The sequence below is a fragment of the Neomonachus schauinslandi genome, chromosome 6, assembly GCF_002201575.2.
Source record: "Neomonachus schauinslandi chromosome 6, ASM220157v2, whole genome shotgun sequence".
NCBI classification, from domain to species: domain Eukaryota; kingdom Metazoa; phylum Chordata; class Mammalia; order Carnivora; family Phocidae; genus Neomonachus; species Neomonachus schauinslandi.
The window spans coordinates 37680765-37707001 of NC_058408.1; the positions used below are offsets into that span (position 1 = coordinate 37680765).

A 26237-nucleotide genomic window follows, 5' to 3' on the forward strand; every position below is an offset into this window, starting at 1 on the left:
AAGTTATACAGTCATCAAAGGAGAAAAGGATAAAAGTTGGATGGCCCTGCCTACATTGTATTAATGTGAGGAAGAGACACAGTAAGAGCTATAAGAAACTACAGTGAAATGTTAGAGCTATAGGCGATATAGCTTCCTCAGCCTTCTACCAATAACATCCTTGATAAATAAACATCCTTAAAAGTAGAATAGTTCAGTATGATTGCATCTATACTTGTTCCACAATGACAATTTGTTAATTTTTAATCCAATACACATTTTTGAACTGCAATCATGTACAAAGATATAATGAGAAATCTTGAAAAGAAACCCTTAGTCCCAAATCAAATGTTTAAGTTGAAAAGCCTATAGAAAATAAGTGTGGACAAGAAACATTGGCTACATGCCAATTTTTATTTCTAAGAAAAATTCTTACATAATTAAGTCATCTGTCTTACAAAACAAAAACAAAAAAATCCTAAAAATAATACCACAAATCCAAATTAGCTGAACCTAGAGTAAACAAAGTCAAAGCCAGTCTTCTTATCTGCATATCAATGTGATAAATCAAACTACACTGAGGGGGAAAAAAAAACTTTATCTGCTCCTATCTCCTAAACAGAACTGATGATTACTTTTAGCACTTCAATAGAGACAACTGTGATACTGCTCTTTTTAAAAGATGTATACTAGAAATCCAATAGAATGTGTTACTCGTGATATTCCACAAAAGCTGTAAGGCAGCCAAGAGCTGATTACATTTAAGGACATTTAAGCTTGCACTCTTAATGCCCACTGATGGGCTTTGTGCCAATATTCAAAAAATATGCTTTTCATCTACTAAAGACAAAATGAGAAGGAAATACAATTATTACATTATATCCCAGCATAGAGCTACTATATTTGTATAAAGGAATCACTAGTTAAAGAGTTATTTGTCTTTTCCTGTCTAGGCATTAGGCTGTAATCTAAATGTTGACAGTGCCAAATTTCAACTCTCAAGACAAACAAGAGCTTATGTGTCAAGATTAATTCTCTTTGGCCGTAGTGGATACCATTTTCTCTGGGGGCAGTCTTTAGTTCGCCTTCTTTTCAAGACCAGGTCAGTGGCTTTCCTGGTTGAAGTCTCTGTTGGTGTGGTTTCTATTTGTGTTATAAAGCTCTCAGGTTTAACATCTGGTTTCCTACAACAACCAGAAAAGACTTCTTGGTGGACTCTCTGGAGCTGGATAATAGGCTGCATCTTTAAGACTTGGGAAAATCCATCTCCTTGTTCAATTAATGCAGGCAAGGACTTAAACAAACAACAGTAATACTTAACATTAATTTCAGGTTGGAACACAAACACACAGAGACAGATACAACACTCTCGATTCTAATTCTTCAGGTCAAGGCTTTTTCTAAGACCTAATTATTTGGGTCATGGATATTGGCTTTACCTTAAAATACCAATATTACTTGAGGATTTTAACCAAAAACTAAAACTAAAAGATACATTCTATTCCTACAATGCCTGGTAGTAAAATAAAACTTTGGCAGCAGGAAGTAACAGAATTTCAGAGCCAAGGATTTAATGTCTGAAATTCCATATTTTAGGATAGTAAGTATTTTAGAAATCTTGATCATCAAGAACAGGAATCAGTACATTTCTCCTGTAAAGGGCCTTACATCTCTGTCACAATTACTCAACTCTGCCATTGTAATGTAAAGAAGCCACGGACAATAAATAAATGAATGGAAATAGCTGTGTTCCAATGAAGTTTTATTTACAAAGACAAGTGGCAAGGCTGGGTTTTTGCCTGCCCACCAGTTTGCCAACTACTGATAAAGAAAATGCTATGAGTACCAGAAAATCATGGAATCAATACAAACCAGAAAATTATCAGAACATGGGAGATTTAGAGGAGTTTTAAAGTAATTTTCATACAGTAGGAATCAAATGTTTCCCTGTATGCATAAAATAAATGTCAGGAATATAAACAATTTTATTATAATAATATTAAGATATCCAAGTTAGATATGCAGCATAATATAGCAGTTAAGAATATATATAGGCTCTTGGGGCGCCTGGGTGGCTCAGTTGTTAAGCGTGTGCCTTCGGCTCAGGTCATGATCCCAGGGTCCTGGGATCAAGCCCCGCATTGGGCTCCCTGCTCCGTGGGAAGCCTGCTTCTCCCTCTCCCACTCCCCCTGCTTGTGTTCCCTCTCTCGCTGTGTCTCTCTCTGTCAAATAAATAAAAATCTTAAAAAAAAAAAAAAAAGAATATATATAGGCTCTAGAGCCAAATATCCAGGGTTTAAGTCCTGACTCATTTATTTATTTGGGCAATCTATAGCCTCTCTCTGTGCCTCAGTTTCTCAAATATAAAATAGGGAAATTAGCAGTATCTACCTCATAAGATTATTGCAAGGATTAAATAAGATAATATATGTAAAGCAGTTAGATGGTGCCTGACCCATAAATGCTCACTAAATGTTAAGTGGTATTATTATCCAAAATTGTTTGATAGACTGCTAACTCTCAGAATTCAAAAATATAATCAATCTTCAAAGAAGCCAGATATAATACTGGCACATACTGGTGCCTACTAAATGTTAGTTATTCTCAATGTTACTGTCACTTTAATAAATTCATTAAAGATCTACTTAAAAGATACTGAGAATTCCTGTTACAATAGACTAAAATACATATGGATGTTGAAAGCAAATACCTAGCTACATATTGTTCATTTTATAACTTTTTAGCATGTAGCTTTTACCTTCATGGCTTCACTGATCTCCTTGGCTATTGTTTCTCCTCTGCATTTCAAATTTTCCACACGAGAGGCTGCAAAGAAACCGCCAAATACTATTTTAGGTTTTTTATCTAATACCAAGTCATAAAAGACACAGATACTATTTGGACAAAAATCTGTTAGTACTATCCACCTTAGCTCAATCTTTCTTAGAATACTTTGTAATCTATTAAAATAAGTGTCCTATTAAATTTATTTAGATAAATAAAAAGACCGTGGAAATGTTAGAACAGTAGAGAAAAACTAACAGTTATAAGATGATAGGCAACAAGAGTTATATTAGGAGTAGTCTTAGCACTGGGTGCCACTAAGAGTCCAATGTTTGTTCTATACATATCTACACTGTGTTTAACATCTTCAAGCCCGGGGTGCATGGGTCGCTCAGTCGTTAAGCGTCTGCCTTCGGCTAGGGTCACGATCCCAGAGTCCTGGGATCGAGCCCTGCATCGGGCTCCCTGCTCAGCCGGAAGCCTGCTTCTCCCTCTCCCACTCCCCCTGCTTTTGCTGTCTCTCTCTCTCTCTCTCTCTCAAATAAAGAAATAAATAATCTTAAAAAAAAAAAAAAAAAGGAAAATCTGGGTGGCTCAGTCGGTTAAGCTCATGATTCCAGGGTCCTGGGATCGAGCCCCACATCGGGCTCTCCGCTCAGCAGGGAGTCCACTTCTCCTTCTGTGCTCTCCCCCGACCTCTCTCAAATAAATAAATAAAATCTTTAAAAAAAATTTTTTTTTAAATCTTCAAGCCCTGTCACCACATTTTAAAATAGATATAGGCTAATATTTGATATGTGTATTACTTTGAGTTTTATATAAGTAAAACACATTTGAATTTGGAATATATAATATCACACTGCATTGAGGATACCTAGATGGGATTTCTGGGGGGAAAAATCTGGATTAGACTGTAACATTAATTCTTCTTTCCTTCCTTCTTTGATGCTTTTCTGATTCCTAATACATTTTATTTCCTCCAATCTTTGTTATAAATGTTCACGGCTACTTTACAACAGAACTGCATATTAAATGATACAAAGGGATAAAAATCCTACTAAAACTCCAAGCAAAACTGGATAAGAAAAATCATTCCATTTTGAAATCATCTACAAGCTAGTTTTTAGAAGAGTAGTTGTCACTAGAAATTACGTCAAGTCTAAGCAAATACATAACCATGTTAGGAGAGCTACAGCCTTACTGGCTTCAAGAAAGGGGCCAACAACCAAGCAGAAAATTTCTTTCATAGCTGCTATTTTTCTTTTCTGACTTTCCTTAGGTCAAAAAAGCGAGAACACATTTAGAAAAAAGGGGAAATGAATAGCAAAAGTAACTGGGAGAAACAAGGTACTCAAAGAAAGAGAAAGGCAAAGGCAACAGGATGGCCTCAGAAAAAGGCCTCTTAACCATCTTTCCTACCAGAGACTTCTTTGGCAATTTGATGAAGCCTACAGACACCTTCTAAGAATAGTTTTAAATGTATTCGTTTTTTAATTGAGGTATAATTTACATACAGAGAAATGCAGATCTCAAGTTTAACATTCAGTCACCTGTGATACATGCATACCATGCATAGGACACTTCCATCACCCTAGAAAGTTCTTTTGTATCCCTTTCCCAATCAACCTTCTCTGCAAGAAGCAACCACTCATCTGATTTCTATCATTATAGCACTGTTTTTGCTTACTCTAGAATTTCAGAATGTTTTAAAATAAAATTTAAAAATACAATTATTACAAAGTTATGATAGGTAATACATGTGCTTCTTTATTAATGGTTTAAATAACAAGATCAAGCGGCAGGTCTAACAATACAATATGAAAATAATGAGCATAAACAATATTGTGAGGTACCTGCAACAACTGAAATTGAAAATATCTATGGCTTTTAGTAGCAAAAAACATTACAGGCACTGCTAATACTACCACTGGGACCTACATTCAACACTGAAGGAAATGTTAAATTTCAGTCTGAGGTTAGTAAAAATAATGTAATTTTTTTCTATCCAAATTCATAATCCCCTTTTATTCTAAGGACCCTTGCCTTAGATTAATATGCTAATTTCAATTCTTTTAAGATTTAGGGAGACTTCCCCAAAGTACTTAGGCAATTATTAAATTTCCTTCTTTTTTTTTTTTTAAACGATTGGTTTATTTTTTTTTTTAAGATTTTTTATATTTATTTGACAGAGAGAGACAAAGCAAGAGAAGGAACTCAAGCAGGAGGAGTGGGATAGGGAGAAGCAGGCTTCCCGCTGAGCAAGGAGCCCGATGTGGGACTCGATCCCGGGACTCCAGGATCATGACCTGAGCCGAAGGCAGTCGTTTAACCAACTGTGCCATTCAGGCACCCTAAATTTCCTTCTGAGTACGCAAATACATGATCCATGTCTTGGTACCCTTGCAGCAGTCTGGCTTCTGGCCAAGCCCACCCTTCAGCTCTCTCCCTCAAACTTACACACCTGTGTGGGAGTTGCCCATTCTTCCAACATTTACTATGTATTTTCCGTGGACTAGGCCCAGCACTAGGGACTCAGAGTAAGGAAAAATGGTCTCTGCCCTCAAGGAACTTGCAGGTTAGAAGAGAGAGACACACAGAAACACACAGAAATAAACCAAACTTTTCCTGTGCAGCCTCATGTTTCCATGATCCCTGCCACCAATTCTACCCTCTGCCTGAACTGAGCATTCCTGGGCTACAGACTGCCACTGTGTCCTGACAGCTCTAGTAGAATACCTGGAAGACTTCACTGCACTGATTTGTTTAGAACAGTTTCTCAACCCCATCAGACCCAACTTCCCCCTTTAGAACATATTTCGTAAAGTTCCCCTTACTATTCCAAAAAAATTCATAGATGATATTTTTGTACATATAAATAAAAATACAAAGGAAAAATAAACATTTACCATAATAAAATATTACTTAATATGTTTAATATGTTCATATCCAACCATATCAGAAGACATAATGAAGTACTCAAATAACTGTACCTATTATACTAAGTTTGGATTTAAGAAAATTTATATCAGAAGTCATTCTACATAGAAAACAAAAGATCAGATATACAGAAATAGAAAAATTAGTGTTTTATGAGAAATAAGACTATACTATTTGAATATGATAAGGAGGAAATAATGGAGTATGGATAACCTACTGAGACAAAGTACAGGCTGTTGAAATGGTGAAAATTAGAAGGTGCAATATTTCTACAAATGAAATGGCCTTATTAAAAACGTCATGTCAAAATCATTCCCTACCTTATAATATGGGAAGGTGTAAGATTAAATCCTACTCTAATTGCACCATAATTCAGACTACATTTAGTATATACATTTACTTAAAAAGACTTCAGTGATCATACTATCAAAAGGCGATGAGGAACACAGGATAGACTGGGCCAAAACAAGAATATGAGAAACTATAAAGATATGTGGTTGATCTCTGTGGATCAATTCTGGATTGTGGATAGATCTCTGGGGATAGATTCTGAATAAGAATAAACATAAGGCATCTAAAAATATAATCAGAATTTTAAACAGATTTTTTAATATTAAAATTTTAATAGTCACATAATTTATCACTATACAGAAATATAATTTTTAGAATTTAGTGCGGCAATAATAGGAAGTATTTTAAAATCATTTCTTGGGCGCCTGGGTGGCTCAGTTAAGCATTTGACTCTTGATTTCAGCTCAGGTCATGATCTCAGGGTTGTGAGACTGAGCCCCAATCCAGCGTGGAGCCCGCTTAAGATTTTCTCTCTCTCCCTCTCCCTCGGCCCCCGGCCCCTGCTTGAACCCCCACGTACATGCTCTCTAAAAAAAAAAATAATGAAGGAAAAAATCATCTCTATTAATTAAAAAAAAATGAGACTCCCTCTCCCACTCCCCCTGCTTGTGTTCCCTCTCTCGGGAGGGAGGGTGTGTCTCTCTCTGTCAAATAAATAAAAATCTTTAAAAAAAAAAAAAATGAGATTCCTACATTTTGTTTCCATTAACTTAGTAACATTTAGTTCTAATCCTACTTAAAAGGACTCTCAAATCTTCTATAACGTATTTTCCATCAGTTTTTTGCTTTTGTAATAACCACATACTGTACCAAAATCATTTTCAGTTAAAAATGCTGTTTGAGGGGCACCTGGGTGGCTCAGTCGTTAAGCGCCTGCCTTCGGCTCAGGTCATGATCCCAGGGTCCTGGGATCGAGCCCCACATCGGGCTCCCTGCTCGGCGGGAAGCCTGCTTCTCCCTCTCCCTCTCCCCCTGCTTGTGTTCCCTCTTTCGCTGTGTCTCTCTCTGTCAAATAAATAAAATCTTTAAAAAAAAAAAAAAATGCTGTTTGAAATGCTAAGTAATTCACTGTCCTTTGAAAAAAAGGAGTATGAAAGTTGTAACTGAACCTAAAACATTTCATAGACTGATAAAATGTAGCACTGGTTGCAAAGATCGTTTGTTTAGTTAGTTTCTTTTTAAAAGTTTTATTTACCTTTCCTGCACATGTTGACTAACAGAGAAGGAATATTTGAAGAAATATGATGATGTAAGTCAGAATGTGGTTACCTCTGATGGCCGGGGAGTACTAACCAGAAAGGAAGGTAAGGAAACTGCTTTGGGTACTGGAAATATTACACAGTACAGACTGTCCCTAAAGTCAGGAAGCAGGATAAATATGTGTTAGTTACATTTTCAGATAACATACTCAATATCTTTTCCTTTAAACTCAAATTACCTTTTCAGGTAAAATATTTATAAATTTAAGGCAATGGATCCAATTGTTAATACATAATAAATACACTATTTTCCTTGTTTCTAGACTTTTTGGATACTTTCAGTTGTACTTATTTTATACATGAAAACATAATGGGCACATTATTTGAAAATATAACATACTGTTTACCAGTAAGTTTGTCCTATGTTTCCCAACCATGCAGACACTCAGCATATCTAGATCAAGGTGGCAGTTACATGTGTTTATGAGTATGCTTGTATATGAATTCATCAAGCTATGCACTATATGTTATACCTCAATTTATACACACATCCACACAATAATGAACAGAATCTTTTTTAACATCTACTCTAGAAAGTTATCTTACTTTCATTTATAGGGTATGCTAATTTATATTCTTCATTATTACTGCATGATTTACAAAATAATCTATCATCCACGGGATTCTTAATTTTTGTATAAACACATGCTATTTTGGAAAAAAAAAACTGTCTATAAACCCATATTTATGGACAACAATAGCTGTTATCTGTTGCACAAGCAATGACTATGTAAAAGTGCCAAGAGTAGTTTATGTGTAAAATGGAGTCAGGTCCCAGGTTTGGATAATTATAAACAGATTTTTACACATGAATTTCTGGTAGAATATTCTAAAGTTGTGTTGGACATATAAGACGTTTAGTATTCCTGGCTCCTGACTACAAAATGTCAGCTGTACCCTCTCCATTCCTGTGGTAACCAAAAATTTCCCTCACTTTTTCAAAAGTGCCACTAGGGGGCAGTACTGTCTCCAGTGAGAACAATGGTGTTCTTATCTGTTAGCACTTCTTGGGAACAAGAACCTTATTCTCTTAACCTTGGACTCCCTAGTGTCGAACACAGTGCCTGACACGTAAAGCAGGTGCTCAATATGTATGACGAAACAAGGCTATGACAAGAGTGTGCTGTGGAGGCACAAAGAAGGGTGAGGTCAATCCAACAGGGGAATTGAAAGAAGAGTAGAAGCTTCACAGGTGTCATGAAAGTCTCCATAGAAGAGGATCTGCACTGGATGGCTGGGGTGAGTGGGAATAGGAGGTTGGTGGTAGAGGATGTGCTATACCAAAACAAGGGAATAAATCAAGAAAGAAGAAAACACAGGAACCAGGAAACATGATTCAAAACAGAAGTACAGGAAATTCCTAGGATGATGAGGAAAGGAACAGATGGGACAAAAGCTTTGCAGAGGCCTAGACAGCAACCAGTCCAGATTAGAACAGGAAGACAAAAGGCTCCCAGGGGAATATCTCCAAGAAAAAGGAAAAGGTTTTAAAATGGATTTGATGGATAACCTTAAGTGTTTACCATATTGAGAGTAATTTTACAGTTCTATAGAAGAGTTTGGGAAAGAATTAGTGATAGACACAACAGCAAACTAAACAAACAGAAAAATAAAGCAATTATCATTCCAAAGGATGAGAAGCTGTTCAAGAAAAATAGACTCATAGTAATGATTACCTGACTCATAATGAAGAACATTTATATAGTCATAACAATATAAATACTAAATACTACCGATTTTTTGACAAAAATGAGAGATTAAAAGTGAAGCTGGTGAATGCAGTTTATTCTTTGAGAAACTTGACTATGAAAAGAAAACAGGAGTACAGAGATGAGAAACACAATGGCATGACATCTGTCTCTACTTAATCCCGACAGCCCACTCCTACGGTAGTATGGGGTGGCATCCATTGCCATCTTGTGTAATAACCATTAACAACCCTGTGAAGCAAGCCGGTTTCATCAGCCTCCTTTAACAGATAAGAAAACAAAAGCTGTGAGAACTGAGAACTGATCTAGAATAGAATTAGAACCCACATTTCCTAGAATTCAAAGCATACACTGTTTTATATTCTATATGTAACTTTCTAAAATACCCTTTGTCCAGAATTATACTATACTCATAAGAATATAAATTAACAAATGGTCAAAAGTTAGCTCCAACATAATAAAAATCTCTTGAAATAAAAAGAAATTATGTCTGGTAAAAAAACTGTGAAAATAGAACAATTCTAGAGTTAACTCTGTTTTAACTATTAACATTACAGTATCCTTTTTTTTTTTTAAGATAAGTGAATTAAATTCCTTTCATTGAAAACTAAGGAACATCAATAATTTTAGGAATAAAACCAAGCACACAAAGATTTTAAAAAGCACTAAAGAGGGGGGAAAACAAACACATAATTAAAAATGATCACTAAATATGTGAATATATTGCCTATAAATGCATCAAAAAAGCATTTTCCAACATTAATATCTGCTTAGAAATTTTCAAAATATATAAACTTTCACTCCCTCACTCAAGATTATTTTAAATGAATTTTTCACTTCTTATAACTGGTAAGAGCATATAGGTAGTCCTGATATACAAACATCTGACTGAAGAATGTATCACATGCAGATGGCTAGTCCCTGCCAGGTAGGAGACTGCAGATGGGCTTCCTTCAGAGGCATTCTCAATGGCTTTCTCTCCATAGCCTTCATGGGGACATCTTTGTGACTCCACTATCCTCTCACTGCAAAGGTGTTTAAGGATCCAAACTGTTCCCTCCAAATCCTATTTAAGCATCTGTAGTGGAACTAATGTGCATCTGAAAGGTGATTTTCCTAATATTTTTCAACATAAATGGGTAATATTTCAGCTACATTATAGGAAAAAATAGGTCTTTAAAGGGTAGCCTAGAAACTTACCCATTTATAATACCACTTGCAAATTTTTTCAGAGGGGAAATGCATTTCAAATTCCAAAGCTCAGATTGAATAAGAATTTTTGAAACAACCATTTGTAAGTGGATAACTACCTGTAAATATTCTGGCAGTGGCTTAAGCAAGTTGGCATTATTAGGAAAGAAGAGGAACTGTCTCTAAGTCTTCTGCTTGTAGGGTCAGCAAAAGAACTGGAAGTATCAAGTCTACTGTAGAGAAACTTAAAATAGCTCCTTGTCATCTGTACATGTTTAGTGAAAGACAAGGGGGAAAAGGGAGTCTCTTCAATTAACTTCAAAGAACTTTTTTTAAAAAGAAGACAATATAGAAGCAATTATTAGTTTTACTAATAGGATCACAAAAGGTTATAACTGACAAATGAAAACTCATCTTACTGCTAGATAACTAATCAGAGGATTGCTGCAAGGATATTAAAAAAAAGTTTGCTCTTAAAAATGTGGAAGTAGGCACCCTTGAGGACATTGCCTTCCCTAGGCACTTGCTTTCTAAAACATAGGGAAATGAAAAAGTGGATATGAAAGATTGGGTAATCAACCTAGTTTTGCTTTCAGGTCACTGCACTGACTAAACTGGGAAACATGAACTTCTAAAAGCCTGCACGAATGTAGACATTCAGCAAAAAAGCACTAACTGAGGGCTTCCTTTCTATTCCCAGTGTATTTTATGTGCATAAATGAGCAAGCAAGCATGCATTACATAGGATGTCTGGCTTATACTGGTTGCTAAAGGGATAACTAAAGGCATGAATAAGAACCAGGAATTGAAAAGTAGCACCCTTGGTGAAAATGAAACAAAAATCTAAGCAGTGATTTATGACTTCTGGAAGGTAACCCTTTGCTACAACTTAAACAGAGCTGTTGAACACACCTACTAGGTCACAGATATATATAATCCTCTATATCCACGCCCACCTGCACCTCACCAGCATCTTCTGTACTGAAGAGTTGTATCTCTTTTAAGGTACCATATATTTTCAAACTCCTAGCCTGTGTTTGCTGGCCTGGGCCAAGTCTCTAACATTATCCTGTAATGTTCTTTCCCACGATTCCCTCCACTGGAGCCTCAGTGGTCTTTTACTCCATAAATATTGAAGCTCACTCTTGACTTAGGAACTTTGTTCTAGCTCTTCCCTAACTGAAAAGCTCTTCCTCTTGTCATAAGATAAATTCCTTCCCCAAAAGTGTCTTCCATCACCTAAACACATCACCCTACCACTGATTGTTTACTTTTATATGTTTATACTTTTCTTTTCCCAACTAGAACATAATTTCCATAGAACAGGGACCTTGTTTGTGTTGCTCACCATTATATCCTCTACAGTGAGAACAGTTCCGGCATATAGTAGACACTTGATAAATATGATGAGTGCACGGATGAATAACAGTCACTCAATATTTATTCAGCATGGTGCTATATACTGGTCACATATAATGCAAATGCAAAATAAAAAAGCTCATGGAGCTTTCAGTTTTGTGAGACCATAAACAAGGAAATACACAAATATATTGTAACAAGTGCTATTAAGGAAATAAACAAGTATTATGACAGAGTACTGGGGAGAGGTTATTGTCATTACGGTAGTTAGGGAAGATCTCTCTGAGGAGGCAGCATTTAAATGAGAAAGAAAAATTGAAAAGATGCCAACTTTAGAAGCACCAGGGAAAAGCATGTGTGAAAGTGAGGCACTTTCAAAGAACTGAAAGGTGGACCATAGGGCTACAGCAAAAAGGAAAGTGCCTGAAATGAATTTGGAGAGGTTAAGTGGGGGCCAGATCATGGAAGGGAATGTTAAGAAGTTTGAAATGTTATTATTATTATTTTTAATTGGAAGATTTTAGGATTTTAAGCAGAGGAATGAAAACTGATTTGTGTTTTTAAGAGTATCGTAGACTTCTGGTCAGCTTGGTCTTGAAAATTCACAAAACTCCCCACCTTTGTCCAAAACATCATCGCATAAATATAGAAAATTAAAAAGATATCCCAAAGCATATACAAAATAAACATTTCTATGAACCATAAAAAAGTAAAAGAGAAAAAGCTGTAAGTCAGGCCAAAGTTGCAGATCCACCAGTAAGCAGATGGTAAGTAGGCAGTCGGTACCCAGGACTTTGCTTCCTATAACATAAAAGGGGCCCACCCAAAGTGCTCCAGAGGAGCAGGAAATGGGAAGAGTCAGCTTCACTGTATGAAACCAATGGCTGAGATAGAGTTTTCCTACCCTGAAAAGGAGGCTGAAAAAGACCTGCCATTAACCATGGCCAGGAGCTGAGGCGTATGTTAGAAATGATGGGAGCCAGATAATGCCTCAAAGCCTGGGCCTGGACCAAGCTGCCTGCTGACTTAGTGACTGGATCCACTATCTCCTCTATTACAGTGGAACAGGGGCCCCAAGCTGCCAACTCAAGATTGGCTCTTTGCTGAGACTGTTCAGGGGCCAGATGAAAGGCAACCACAAAACTACTAGACAGGAAGGGGGGAAAGCAGTGACAAGAAAATAGGCACATAAATTATCTTAGTGAAGAAGAGTCTGCAAATCAAAATTCCACAATACATGAAGAAATCACAACCATGAATGACAGCCAATATTACTAATGTCAAGGTGAGAAACTTACTGCAGATGGCATTAAAAATAGAGCAATCTAAATTTTAAAAGTTTAGGATCCTCTCATAGCTAAAGGAAATCATAATAGTACAAAAGAAAAAAATTATTAAATAAAAACAAGAATACAAAAATAGAAGAATTGATAAAGAAGCAAAGTTGAAAGATTAGGTTAAAGGTCTTCTAGAAGATGGGAGTCCTCTGATTCAAAGCATACTTGGAGATGTGAGTGGAAGATGGGAGGAAAGAGGATGCAAGCCAAACAAATAAAAATCCCACTCCCTGAAATGTATATAAATCTATTTAAATAAAATTGTGTGTGTACAAAGCACAAAGAAATTACCAATAAAAGGCAGAGTTGAACTATTGTTACACTGTTGAGTGAAAAAGTCAAGAATGTATTATGTAATACTGATATAAGAAAATAAACAACTTAGGGCGCCTGGGTGGCTCAGTCGTTAAGCGTCTGCCTTTGGCTCAGGTCATGATCCCAGGGTCCTGGGATCGAGCCCCGCATCGAGCTCCCTGCTCAGCAGGAAGCCTGCTTCTCCCTCTCCCGCTCCCCCTGCTTGTGTTCCCTCTCTCACTTGTCTCTCTCTGTCAAATAGATAAATTAAATCTTTAAAAAAATACAAAAATAAACAACTTATAACCCCCTGTGCCTGTCTGCTCACTTACAAATACACTGATAAAGATCTAAAATCAGACATATCAAACTGTCAAAGTACTTGTCTATTTGAAGGTGTGTGGAATCAGGCAGACTTGGGAGGATTTTCATTTACTACTATATATACACCATTGGTTATTTAAAATTTCATGTTAAACTTGCATTTACTATGAGCACAAAAGTATAAAAATATAACATAATTTAAAATACAAACACAGATCTATGGCAGTTGAACTGGAGGATTTCTACCATATACTTAGGTTAAAAGAGTAAACTGCACATAGTTTGAATACATGACTCAATTTTCTGTAAAATAAATTATCCCACAAATGTTCAGTGCATATATATTCCTGTATGATTATATAAGTGGAGAAAGATAGATAAATGGATTTGTACCAGGTCAAGATTGGATATCTGAAGGTGTAGTGAATGGAAGGGAGAGAGGTAGCCAAAACAAAAAGTAAAAAATAGAATACTATATTTTTTTAAATATATATGATCAATTTACATAAAATTACGTATTTATTTCATAGATACTTCTTGAGTATACAATGTCAGATAATGATCTTAGAGAGTTAGCAGGGGACACAGAAGTACAAAACAAAGTCCTTGTTCACAGGGAGTTTATAATACAGTGGGGGGGGAGGGATGCAGATGATAAAATAAGCAGAAATTATATGTCATTTAAGTGGTGAAAAAAACAAAAGCAGATTAAGGAAAGACCTCTCTGATGAGGTAACTTTGAACAGAGAGCTGAGTGAAGTGAGTCAGGCAGGTGGTTTCAGATAGGAACCAAGGAACAGCAAGTGCAAAAGCCACAGGGCCACTGCGTGTTTGGTATGTCCTTGGGGAAACTGCAAGAATGCTAGTGTGGTTGCAGCACAATAAGGAAAAGGTGAGAATGATAAGAGACCAAGGTCAGAGATGAAATCAGAGAAGCAGCCAGGGACCAAGTCAGAGAGGATCTTGTAAACCAAGGGAAGTAGGATGGGGAGCCACTACAGGGTTTTAAGCAGGGGTGACATCGTCTGATTATGCTTTGAAAGGAATTCTCTGAATGCTGTGTGGGAAAGTGGAATGGAAGGAAGGAGACCAGTGAGGTGACTACCGTAGTAATCTTGCTAAGAGAACATGGGTAAGAGAGGTACTGATGGATTTGGTGGAAAGTGGCTGAATTTGAAATATGTTTTCGACGTAAGGGCAGCAAGACCTGCAGATGGACTGAAGATGTAGGAGTCAAGCAATAATCATGAGTATTTCTTACACTTTTGACATTTTTAGAATGTGAACGTATTTTTATATAATCAAGAAAAAGCAATAAAGTTATTTTCAATGTTAAAAAAAATAAGAAAAAAGTACACATCAAACACCATGCTAGATAACTAAAAATAAACACCTAGACATATTGTGGTAAAATTGCAGAACATTAAGATTGCAGAGAAAATCTAAAAAGTCAGGAGAGAAAAAACAGACTAAAAGAATGGCAGTATAGACTCTCAGGAGACTTCTTATCAACAATGAATGTCAGGCATGCAGATTGGAAAGGGAGAAGTAAAACTATCCTATTTGCAGATGATATGATACAATCTTTTATATAGAAAATTCTAAAGAGTCCACTAAAAAACTATTAGAATTAATAAATGAGTTCAGCAAGATCAATATATAAAAATCAATTCCATTCCTATACCAATAGCAATGAACAAAGTGAAAGTAAAATTTTTTAAAATTCCAATTACATTAGCATCAAAACAATAAAACACTTGGGAATGATGTAAAAAAAGAAGTGCTAAAAACTAGAAAACCTCATTGGAAGAAATCAAAGAAGATCTAAATAAATGTAAAGACGTCTGTTGTTCATGGATTGGAAAACTTAATACTAAGTTAGCATTACTTCCAGATTAATTTACAATTTTAACACAATCCCTATCAAAATCCCAGCTCTAGCTTCTTTGCAGAAATTGACAAACTGATTCTAAAATTCACATGGAAATTTAAGGGAGCCACAAGTGCCAAACAATCTTAAAAAAAAAAAAAAAGCTAGAGTTACCATATAATCCAGTAATCCCATTCCTAGTTACATATACTCAAGAGAATTGAAAACATATGTCCACACAAAACTTGTACACAAATGTTCAGAGTAGCATTATTCATAATAGTCAAAAGCGGAAACAACTCAGAAATGTCTACACTGGGGGCGCCTGGCTGGCTCAGTCAGTAGAGCATGCAACTCTTAATCTCAGGGTCGTGAGTTCAAGCCCCACCCTAGGCTCAGAGTTTACTTTAAAAAAAAAATCTCTACACTGATGAATGGATAAATAAAAAGTATATATATATAAAAGGGAATATTATTTGGCAATGAAAAGAAATGAAGTAGTGATACATGCTACAACATGGATGGACCTCAAAAACACTATGCTAATTGAAAGAAGCCATTCCGGGGCGCCTGGGTGGCTCAGTTGTTAAGCATCTGCCTTCAGCTCAGGTCATGATCCCAGGGTCCTGGGATCAAGTCCCACATCGGGCTCCCTGCTCAGCGGAAAGCCTGCTTCTCCCTCTCCCACTCCCCCTGCTTGTGTTCCCTCTCTCACTGTGTCTCTCTCTGTCAAATAAATAAAATCTTAAAAAAAAAGCCATTCATTCTTTTTTTTTAATTTAAATTCAGTTAATTAACATATAATGTATTATTTGTTTCAGGGGTACAGGTCTATGATTCATCAGTCTTATGTAATACCCAGTGCTGATTACAACACATACCCTCCCCAATGTCCATCACCCAGTTACCCCTCCCCTCCAGCAACCCTCAGTTTGTTTCCTAAGATTAAGAGGTTTGTCTTATGCTTTGTCTCCCTCTCTGGTTTTGTCTTGTTTCATTCTTAAAGGACTACATATTGCATGACTCCATTTATATGAAATGTCCAGAAGAGTCAAATCTGTAGACAGTAAGCAGATTAGTGGTTGCCTAGGGCCAGGGGACAGAGAGAGAAGAGACTGGGGGAGAATGGCTAAGGGGTATGAGATTTCTTTTTGAAGTGATGAAAATGTTTAAAAATTTATTTTGGTGATGGTTGTATAACTCTGTGAATATACTGAAAGCCATCAAGTTGTACAATTTAAATGTGTAAATTGAGGGGGCGCCTGGCTGGCTTGGTCACTAAAGGATGCAACTCTTGATTTCTGGGTTGTAAGTTTGAGTCCCATGTTGAGTGTAGAGTTTGCTTAAAAATAAAATCCTTTTAGGGGCGCCTGGGTGGCTCAGTCATTAAGCGTCTGCCTTCGGCTCAGGTCGTGATCCCAGGACCCTGGGATCGAGCCCCACATCGGGCTCCCTGCTCCGCGGGGAAGCCTGCTTCTCCCTCTCCTACTCCCCCTGCTTGTGTTCCCTCTCTCGCTATGTCTCTCTCTCTCAAATAAATAAATAAAATCTTTAAAAATAAAAAAATAAAATCCTTTTAAAAATTAAATAAATGTGTAAATTGGTATGGTGTATGAATTATATCTCAATAAAGTCATCTAAAAAAGGAGTACCGGAGATAATGATGTAATATATTCCCTATGGTAAATGAAGGTAAATAAAACAAAATTTAAGAGCAAGATGAAATAAAAACTAAGAGAAACTACCACCCACAGACTTTTACTCAAAGTACCTAAAGAAGCACATCAGCAAGAATAGTGAACCTAGAAGGAAGGCATGAGATTCAAGAAACAGTAATCACAGAATTTGGAAAATTTTGTTGATAAATGTAATCATTGAGTACAAAAAAGTAGTAATGAGTGAACTGTATTTTTTTAACAAAAGAAAAACTAACATTCTAGACACAAAGAAAAAAACCAGGGAAGGGGTGTGCTTATTCAGTGGGTAAAGTGTAATAAGGTCCTTGTCTTGTTCAGGAGGGGACTTGAAATACTGAACAACTCCAGACTTTCAGATAATTTTAGAATTCTAGCTAAGCTACATTCTAGCTAAGCTAAAGTTTGATAGGTAACACTAAAAGAAAAGAAACATAGGGGTGCCTGCGTAGCTCAGTCGGTTAAGCATCTGCCTTCGGCTCAGATCATGATCCCAGGATCCTGGGATCGAGCCCCGCATCAGGCTCCCTGCTCCGCGGGAAGCCTGCTTCTCCCTCTCCCTCTGCCTGCCACTCCCCCTGCTTGTGCTCTCTCTCTTGTTCTTTCTCTGAAATAAAATCTTAAAAAAATAATAATTTCGGGCACCTGGGTGGCTCAGTCGTTAAGCGTCTGCCTTCGGCTCAGGTCATGATCTCAGGGTCCTGGGATCGGGCCCCGCATCGGGCTCCCTGCTCCGCGGGAAGCCTGCTTCTCCCTCTCCCCCTCCCCCTGCTTGTGTTCCCTCTCTCGCTGTGTCTCTCTCTGTCAAATAAATAAATAAAATCTTTAAAAAAATAATAATAATAATTTCAAAAAAAAAAAGAAACATAGCATATAGCTTCCAAACCAGAAAAAAGAGAATAAAGAAAATTCTACCAACATGATAGAAGGCCAAAAAAAAGAGGGAAAATGGTAAAAGAAAACTCCTAAATTTGCAAACTAAAACTACTCAGATATGAGCTATGAAACTTCTATATGTCAAGACTTGGAAATATGGCTAAAGCAGGACGTAGCAGCCTTCAATGCATTTATTAAAAAATAACTCAAGGGGTGCCTGGGTGGCTCAGTCGTTAGGCATCTGCCTTCAGCTCAGGTCATGATCCCAGCGTCCTGGGATCAAGCCCCGCATCGGGCTCCCTGTTCAGCGGGAAGCCTGCTTCTCCTCTCCCACTCCCCCTCCAATTGTATTCCCTCTCCCACTCTGTCAAATAAATAAATAAAATCTTTAAAAAAAAAATAACTCTCAATGTATTCAACTAAAGAAGCTATAAATTACAGAGAAAACTCAAGAAAGCAGGAAGACCATAACTAAAAAAAAAAATTCAAGGAACCAAAAAACTGAAAAAAAAAAAAAAAAAAAAGACTCAGAGAGAAACTCAGAAAAACTAAAAGCTGACTTTTTGAAAAGACTATAAAAACAGAAACCTAAAGCAAGATATTGCCAAAAAAGAGAAAGCTTAAACAATGTTAAGAAAATAATATGTGGAGTAGAGATTTTTCAAACATAAGCAATTACTGTAAATAATTTCATATCAACATACTGAGCACATGGATGAAACAGACTATTTTCTAAACAAATATTACCAAAATTGATTCAAGAAAGAAAAAAAAATGAAGAAATAAATAAGCATTAAGTATACTAGTGTTTAGAATAGCTAGCTAAAGGCTAAGTCAGATATCACCCCAACCACCCACTAGGGTCAGTTTTATAGATGAATCTTATCAACTCTTCAAAGAACAAATAACCTCTGTATTTACAAACTGTTTTATGAGGGCAGTATAACCTTGATGCCAAAATTAGAAAAAGGTCAGCATGTTTTAAAACACCACATGTACATTTCTTGTTTGTAACTACAGAAGGAAATATACTAGAAGCAAATATACTAAACAAAGTATAAGCATAAAGTATAGGTAAATTTAATTCCACAGTGCATGAAAAAAATATATTAAGTGGGGTTTTCTCTATGAAGGCAAAGATAACCATCAGAAAAATCTGTCAATGTTTATTCACCGTATTAATGGAGTTAGAGATAAAAAGCATATGATCTAAGGGCACAAGGGAACTTTATGAATTATAGAAAATGCTCCATATCTGAATTGTGGTGATGGTTACATAGTTGTCTACATTTGTCAAAACTCAAACTGTATGCATAAAATGAATGTAGTTTATTATATGTAAATTATTCCACAATAAAGTTGGTTAACAAATATATAATCTCAGTTTGTGCAAAAGAAGTATTCGATAGGGACACCTGGGTGGCTCAGTCGGTTAAGCATCTGCCTTCAGCTCAGGTCATGATCCCAGGGTCCTGGGATCGAGTCCCACATCGGGCTCCCAGCTCAGTGGGAGCCTGCTTCTCTCTCTCCTCCCTGCTCATGCTCTCTTCTCACTATCTCTGTCTGTCTCTCTCTCAAATAAATAAATAAAATCTTTAAAAAAAAAAAAAAAAGAAGTATTCGATAAAATTAGACACTCATTTTAAAATATTATGACCACTATCATTGCTGCTAGCCACCATTATACTGAAGATTCTAATCAATGTAATAAGACAAAAAAAGATGTATAAAGTTAGAAAAAAGATAAAACCCATCATTACTTGCAAATGATATGATCATCTACATTTTTAAAAATCTAACTGAAACTAGATAAACCATTAGAACTAAAAAGAATTCAGCAAATAAAAATCAGTGGTGTTCTTAAACATCAGCAATATTCAATTATACTATGTAATCGCAAAATGCTACCATTTACAATAGCTACAAAAAGGTATCTAGGAACAAATAAAAGATGTGCAAAACCTATAGAGAAATTTATAAAACGCTATTTTTTTTCTTATAACTATCTTTATTACACATTTTTAAATACTTCTCTACATCATTACAGAATGCCTACCATATCCATTCCCTTAAACAACACTGTTCTCAAAGAAACAAGCGGGCACCACTCTTACAATCATCTTTATTACATGTGTTTATAAAACACTATTGACGGACATTTTGAAAAAAAACAAAATGAGATATAATATGTTCACAAATAGGATGTACACTGTTAAACATGGCACTTCTTTCTAAATTAATCTATAAATATCAAAGGATCTTTATGTCACTTGGGTAGAGGATTTCTTAAAGACACTGAAAGAACAAATTATAAAGGAAAAAAACTAGTAAATCCAACTATATTAAAATTTATATATGATTATTAAAAGACAAGCCAAAAATTGAAGTCAATTATTTACAGTGCTTATAGCAAAAGGATTAATATCCAAAATGTGTGTGTGTATGTGTGTATGGATATATGCTTGTATGTACAACTCTTAGAAGTTCAAACAAACCAACAGAAAAATAGGCAAAGAATATAAATAGGCAACTCACAGAAGAAACTGTAGGGTTAGAAGAAACTGTAGGGTTAGGCTGAATAGTAACAGTTCAAATGTAATAGCTGAATAGAAACAAACCTTATGACCTAGAAATTCTGCTTCCAGAAATCTACTCCAGAAAATCTGTGGCATATTTACACTATACAAGGAAACAGTTATAAGAATGTTCTTGTAATACTATTTATAACAGCAAAAAAAAAAAAATAATAATCTAAGTGTCTCTCAATAGAGGAATGGATAAGCAGTGGTGTATTCGGAATACTATGTATTAGCTCAACGAATAGAAAGCTTTCTGTATATACAATGTCAAGGGGGAAAAAGTTGCAGAATATGATCAGTATGATACAATTTATAGAAAGATCTAAAAACAAATGCCATATATTATTTATGGTTACATATCTATAGAGTAAAAGCATAAATAACATGGACAATAAGGGATCCACTCAGCTTGAAGATAGTGATTACTTCTTTTTTTTTTTTTTTTTTTATTCATGAGAGACAGAGCGAGAGAGAAAGGCAGAGGGAGAAAGGCAGAGGGAGAAACAGGTTCCCAAGGAGCAGGGAGCCCGATGCGGGACTCGATCCCAGGACCCTGAGATCATGACCTGAGCCGAAGGCAGACGCTTAACCATCTGAGCCACCCAGGCGCCCGATAGTGATTACTTCTGAAGTAAGAGAGAATAGAATAGGATGATGAAGGAGTACAGAGCTTTCAGGTGCATCCATAGCTTTTAGTTCCTAAAAAGGTCTGAAACAAATCTGGCAAAAATGTGAATAACCCTTAAATATGGGTGGTAGCAACAAAGATGTTTATTATGTTATACTCCATATTTTCTATATGTTTGAAATATTTCAAAGAACTTTTAAAAAAATCAACTGTCCTATATATATATATATATATATATATATATATATATATATATATATATACCATGGAATGGGAAAAAACAAGAGTGAAACAGAAAGACCATCTAGAAGGCATGTGTAGAAATCCTGGCTAAAGTGATGGTGATCTAGATTAGAAGTGATAATAGCAGGATGGAGAGAAATAGATGAATGGTGAGATTATATTTCAAAGGAATAATTTGTAGTTTATTGATGGACTTGATATGAGGAGTTCAGGGGAGGAAAGAATCAAGGTTGACTTCTAACTAAAGCAATAATGTAGATTAAAGTGGCATTTACTCAGGGAAAACTCGGAAAAGAACCAGTTAAGGGCATGAACGAATTCTGTTTTATGTTCATCTTTTACACTCAAACATAAGCTCTTTAAAGGGAGAATCTGTCTACTTTATCTCTGTATCCCTCAAAGTTCCTAACATAACTGCCAAATCAATGTTATACACATTGGCTAAGTATTGCTTTTTAAAAACCAGAAAACCTTCTTTAAAAATGTCAGCTTTCAAATAAATAAATTACTTAATATTCTAATAGCAAGAAGAAAAAACTTTCAAGAAGTTCCCACAAAAATTTTCCCATGCAGCTTATTCAGACTTTTAGGTTCTATACAAATTTATGCTTTCTATTTTCCTAAGCCATTTTAATTAATTTTGTATGATTTTACCAGTTAGATGTATTATAAGTTATGTATAAGGTATGGCGTAAATGAGATAGGATTTATCGGAAGGTTTTTTTTTGAAAGAGCGTGGGGGGAAGCATGAGTGGGGGGAAGGGGCAGAGGGAGAGGGAGAAGAAGGCTCCCCCCTGAGCAGGGAGCCAGACACGGGGCTCAATCCCAGGATCTTGAGATCATGAACTGAGCCAAAGGCAGATGCTTAACCAACTGAGCCACCCAGGCGTCCCTATAATAAGGTTATTATTACATAGTATCTCTTTATAAACTAGTACTTATGTATTTTAGTTATAGATTATTGAACCCCTCATCTCTTGTGATTCATAATCCAAGCTTGGTAATTAGGAAGAACAATGTAATATTTACTGACAGAGCTGGCATTCACACCTAAAGCATCAGGCTCCAAATCTAGAATTTACCATAAAAAAACTGAGGTTCTGGGGCACCTGGGTGGCTCAGATGGTTAAGCGTCTGCCTTCGGCTCAGGTCATGATCCCAGGGTTCTGGGATCGAGCCCCACATCGGGCTCCTGGCTCAGCAGGGAGCCTGCTTCTCCCTCTCCCTCTGCCTCTCTCCCTGCTCATGCTCTCTCTCTCTATCTCTGTGTCTCAAATGAATAAATCTTTAAAAAAAAAAAAAACAAAAACTGAAGTTTGAAGAAATCAAGGGACTTGCCCCAAAATACACAGCTAATAAAATTGTAAGTTAACTTTGCTGTGCTTACAGAACTGATGCTATTCTAAGTTCATAAATATTATGAAAGTGTATAACAACAAAATCTCAAAATTTATCCAAAGTATAGATTCTTAATTATTCTTTTGCTTACTTTTGAAGTAAGAATAATATGATATAGAGGATTTTTCCACTATTACTACATAACTGGAATGGTAGGGGAAAAAAAATCATGTAGACCTTTTAAAGATCATTTTAGTAAATTTGTTTTCCCTCCTAAGATAAAAAGGTTACAAGTTTCTTTAGAGGATAATTATATCTAAAAAGTAATACTTGGGGGGATGCCTGGCTGGCTCAATTGTAGAGCATGTGACTCTTGACCTCCAGATCATGAGTTCAAGCCCCATGTTGGGTGTAGAATTTAAAAAAAAAAAAAAAGAAGAAGAAGAAGAAGAAAAGTAATACTTGGGTAATTATGATACCACGAGTTTCAATTATTATCTTTATATTGTTCAAAATCAAAACAAGTATATGTCAACTACTGCATTTTGGCAACTTTCCCTGTTTAGTGAGCCTAGGTCAACTTTTATTTGTCAAACAGAGTGAATGCTGTGATTTTAACAAATTTCTGAGTATCTATATACTTGTCATCCCCCTCTTGGTTTATCCCCATTGGCACTGGGAGATTTATGAGGGGCAGGAGACATGTTAGAAAGTAAGGCACAATTTGACAAAGATAAAGTACTCAAAACCGTAAGTATAAGAAGCCCATACAAATAAATGAAGGTTTTAATTAAGGTTTTTCTAATAGTTCAGAAATGGTACTTAAAAAAAGGGGTTGTGCATCTGGGTGGCTCAGTCAGTTGAGCATCTGACTCCTGATTTCAGCTCAGGTCATGATCTCGGGGTCATGGGATTGAGCCCTGCATCAGGCTCCATGCTCAGCACAGAGTCTGCTTGTCCCTCTCCCTCTGCTCCTCCCCGGCTCATGTGCATGCTCACGTTCTCTCTAATAAATAAATACAATCTTAAAAAAAGAAAGAAATGGTACTTTTGAGTGCCAAAGGAAAACACCGAAAGGTCTCTTAGGAAAATTGTTACAAATTTTTAAATGTGAGAACAGAAGCATTTAAAAATATGTATGATCCACATTTTTAGCAATGCAAATTCTGTTGCTGGATTTACTTAAGTTTTTATCAATTTTATTTCTCTGAGTTTTAAAGGATGCATCTAAATGGAAACAGAACTGAGTTCAAAGGTATATCAAGTATGCATATCTCTTAAGTTCAACATTATATTTTTATTGGATTTTATTTTGGAAACAATGAGAAAACCAATGACGGTTATCACACTGGGGAGTGACACCATGAATGCTTTAACAGTATAACTTTGGCTGTAATACAAAGAATGGACAGTATAGTAGCAGTTAGAAATGGGAAGATACTATAATAGAAGTTAGAGATTGAGAAGATATAATAGTCTAGGTCAGGGGAGAGCTTTATAAAAGTCCAGATTCCTAGGACCTACTTCTGGAGATTGCTGAGTCAGTACATTTAGAGCAAGTTTTTATAATCCTAGAGAAGAGCTAAACACGGATGACTGGTAGTGAGTTAGAGCATCGAAGGGAAGATACCCTTCACATGGACACCTTTAAAAGAGTATCAGGAACTCATAAAAATTACAAGCTGATACTTCACTTTTACCACAAAGGAGCACTGACTCACCTGGATCAGGGTCATATTTTAGGTCCAATGGATGTACAACAGGGTAGTACTGCTTCTAAACACAATATAAATTAAAACAGATTTAATCACTTAATCCTTCATATAAACATTTCCTTCAACTAATGTAAGCAAATATACTATTAGCTGGTAGAACCATTCTTTCAAAGAAAATAAAAGGGCGGGGCGCAGGGGTAGCTCAGTCAGTTAAGCGTCTGTCTATGGCTCAGGTCGCCTCAGGTCATGATCTCAGGGTCCTCAGAGGATGGAGCCCCTTGTTGAGCGTTGAGCTCCCCGCTCAGCGGGGAGTCTGCTTCTCCCTCTCCCTCTGCCCCTCACCACCACCCATCACTAGTGCGCTCTCTCTCTCAAATAAATAAAATCTTTAAAAAAGAAAGAAAAAAAGAAAAAAGGAAAAATTGAAAGATTTAAAGAAAGAAAAAGGATCCTGAAATCTGTAGGAAAGGAGGCCAAAAGATCAAACTCAGTCTGAATTATACCTTTTATAGCACTGCCACCTACTGCATACACTAAGAAATAGCACCAGAAAAAAAGTTTAAAAAAAGCAAACAAGCAAATTAAAGCCACAGAGATTGAATTTTGTGTTTAAAGTACAAGGTAGTCTCCAAATTATGAATAGACTGTTTTTTCAAAAGTTCATTTTCTTTTTTTTTTTTTAAAGATTTTATTTATTTATTTGACAGAGTGGGAGAGGGAATACAATTGGAGGGGGAGTGGGAGAGGAGAAGCAGGCTTCCCGCGGAGCAGGGAGCCCGATGCAGGGCTCGATCCCTGGACTCTGGGATCATGACCTGAGCCGAAGGCAGACGCTTAACGACTGAGCCACCCAGGCACCCCTCAAAAGTTCATTTTAAGACAATGTTTGGAACTCAGAACTCATATTCGCACAGAAGCTGTTTTAAAAAGTGGCCGCTACCATGTCAGCACACTGAAGCCTATACATCCTGTGATAGGCTGGGACTATGAGAGCAGAACTATAGCACAGGATCCACGGGCTCACTTCGGCGAGCACATACACTAAAACTGAAATGATACAGAGAAGGTTAGCATGGTCCCCGTGCAAGGCTGACATGGAGTAAGACCTACAATTCAGCAAAAAGAGTAAAATGTTCCTCCTTACTCCTGCCCAAAGCCAGCAGGAGCCAAAAATGTTTTCTAAAAGAGCTGCCTTTAGTATCCTCACCCCATCCATCCATTTTGCATCCATTTTTAAACTTCCACAGCAGTACCCACCTAGGCCTGCCAACTTTCTTTCTTTTAGGCAATACTGATTACCAATTAGACTCTTTCCAGGAAAGAAGGGGGGTAGTAATAGGGAGAGAGAAAATAAATACATTTTGAATGTTTTTCCTGGAGAAACTTTAAAAAGCAAGGTTGGGAGGGGGGAGATAGAGTAGGGTATTTTTTTGAGAATGCTTTGGAAGAAAAAAAAAATGAAAAATTCTGCTTATATTTTTTTCTCATAGAACAATGTCTTTACTGTCTAAAACAATTCCTGACAGGGGCGCCTGGGTGACTCAGTCATTAGGCGTCTGCCTTCGGCTCAGGTCATGATCCCAGGGTCCTGGGATTGAGCCCTACATCGGGCTCCCTCCTTGGCGGGGAGCCTGCTTCTTCCTCTCCCTCTCCCCCTACTTGTGCTCCTTCTCTCACTTTGTCTCTGTCAAATAAATAAAATCTTAAAAAAAAAAATTCCTGACAAAAAGCAACTGGAAGATTTAAATGTGAAAGTATGCTAATTTCAA

At 36.5% G+C, this 26237-nt stretch overlaps 1 protein-coding gene and 1 pseudogene across 2 annotated transcripts in view; one reads left to right on the plus strand and one right to left on the minus strand.

The window, feature by feature from the left end:
* Nucleotides 1-867: 867 nt before the first annotated feature.
* Nucleotides 868-26237, minus strand: part of NSL1 (NSL1 component of MIS12 kinetochore complex) — a 34618-nt gene continuing 9248 nt past the window's right edge. The window contains exons 4-6 of one of the 2 annotated variants that reach the window (XM_021682548.1): nucleotides 24475-24529; nucleotides 2739-2806; nucleotides 868-1273 (exon numbers count right to left, since the gene is read on the minus strand). In XM_021682548.1, the coding sequence (XP_021538223.1) occupies nucleotides 995-1273; nucleotides 2739-2806; nucleotides 24475-24529 (402 nt within the window). In that variant the 3' untranslated portion in view covers nucleotides 868-994. The remainder of the gene's footprint in view (nucleotides 1274-2738; nucleotides 2807-24474; nucleotides 24530-26237) is intronic. The other variant, XM_044916369.1, reaches the window with a different exon arrangement.
* Nucleotides 25487-25584, plus strand: LOC123325194 (annotated as a pseudogene).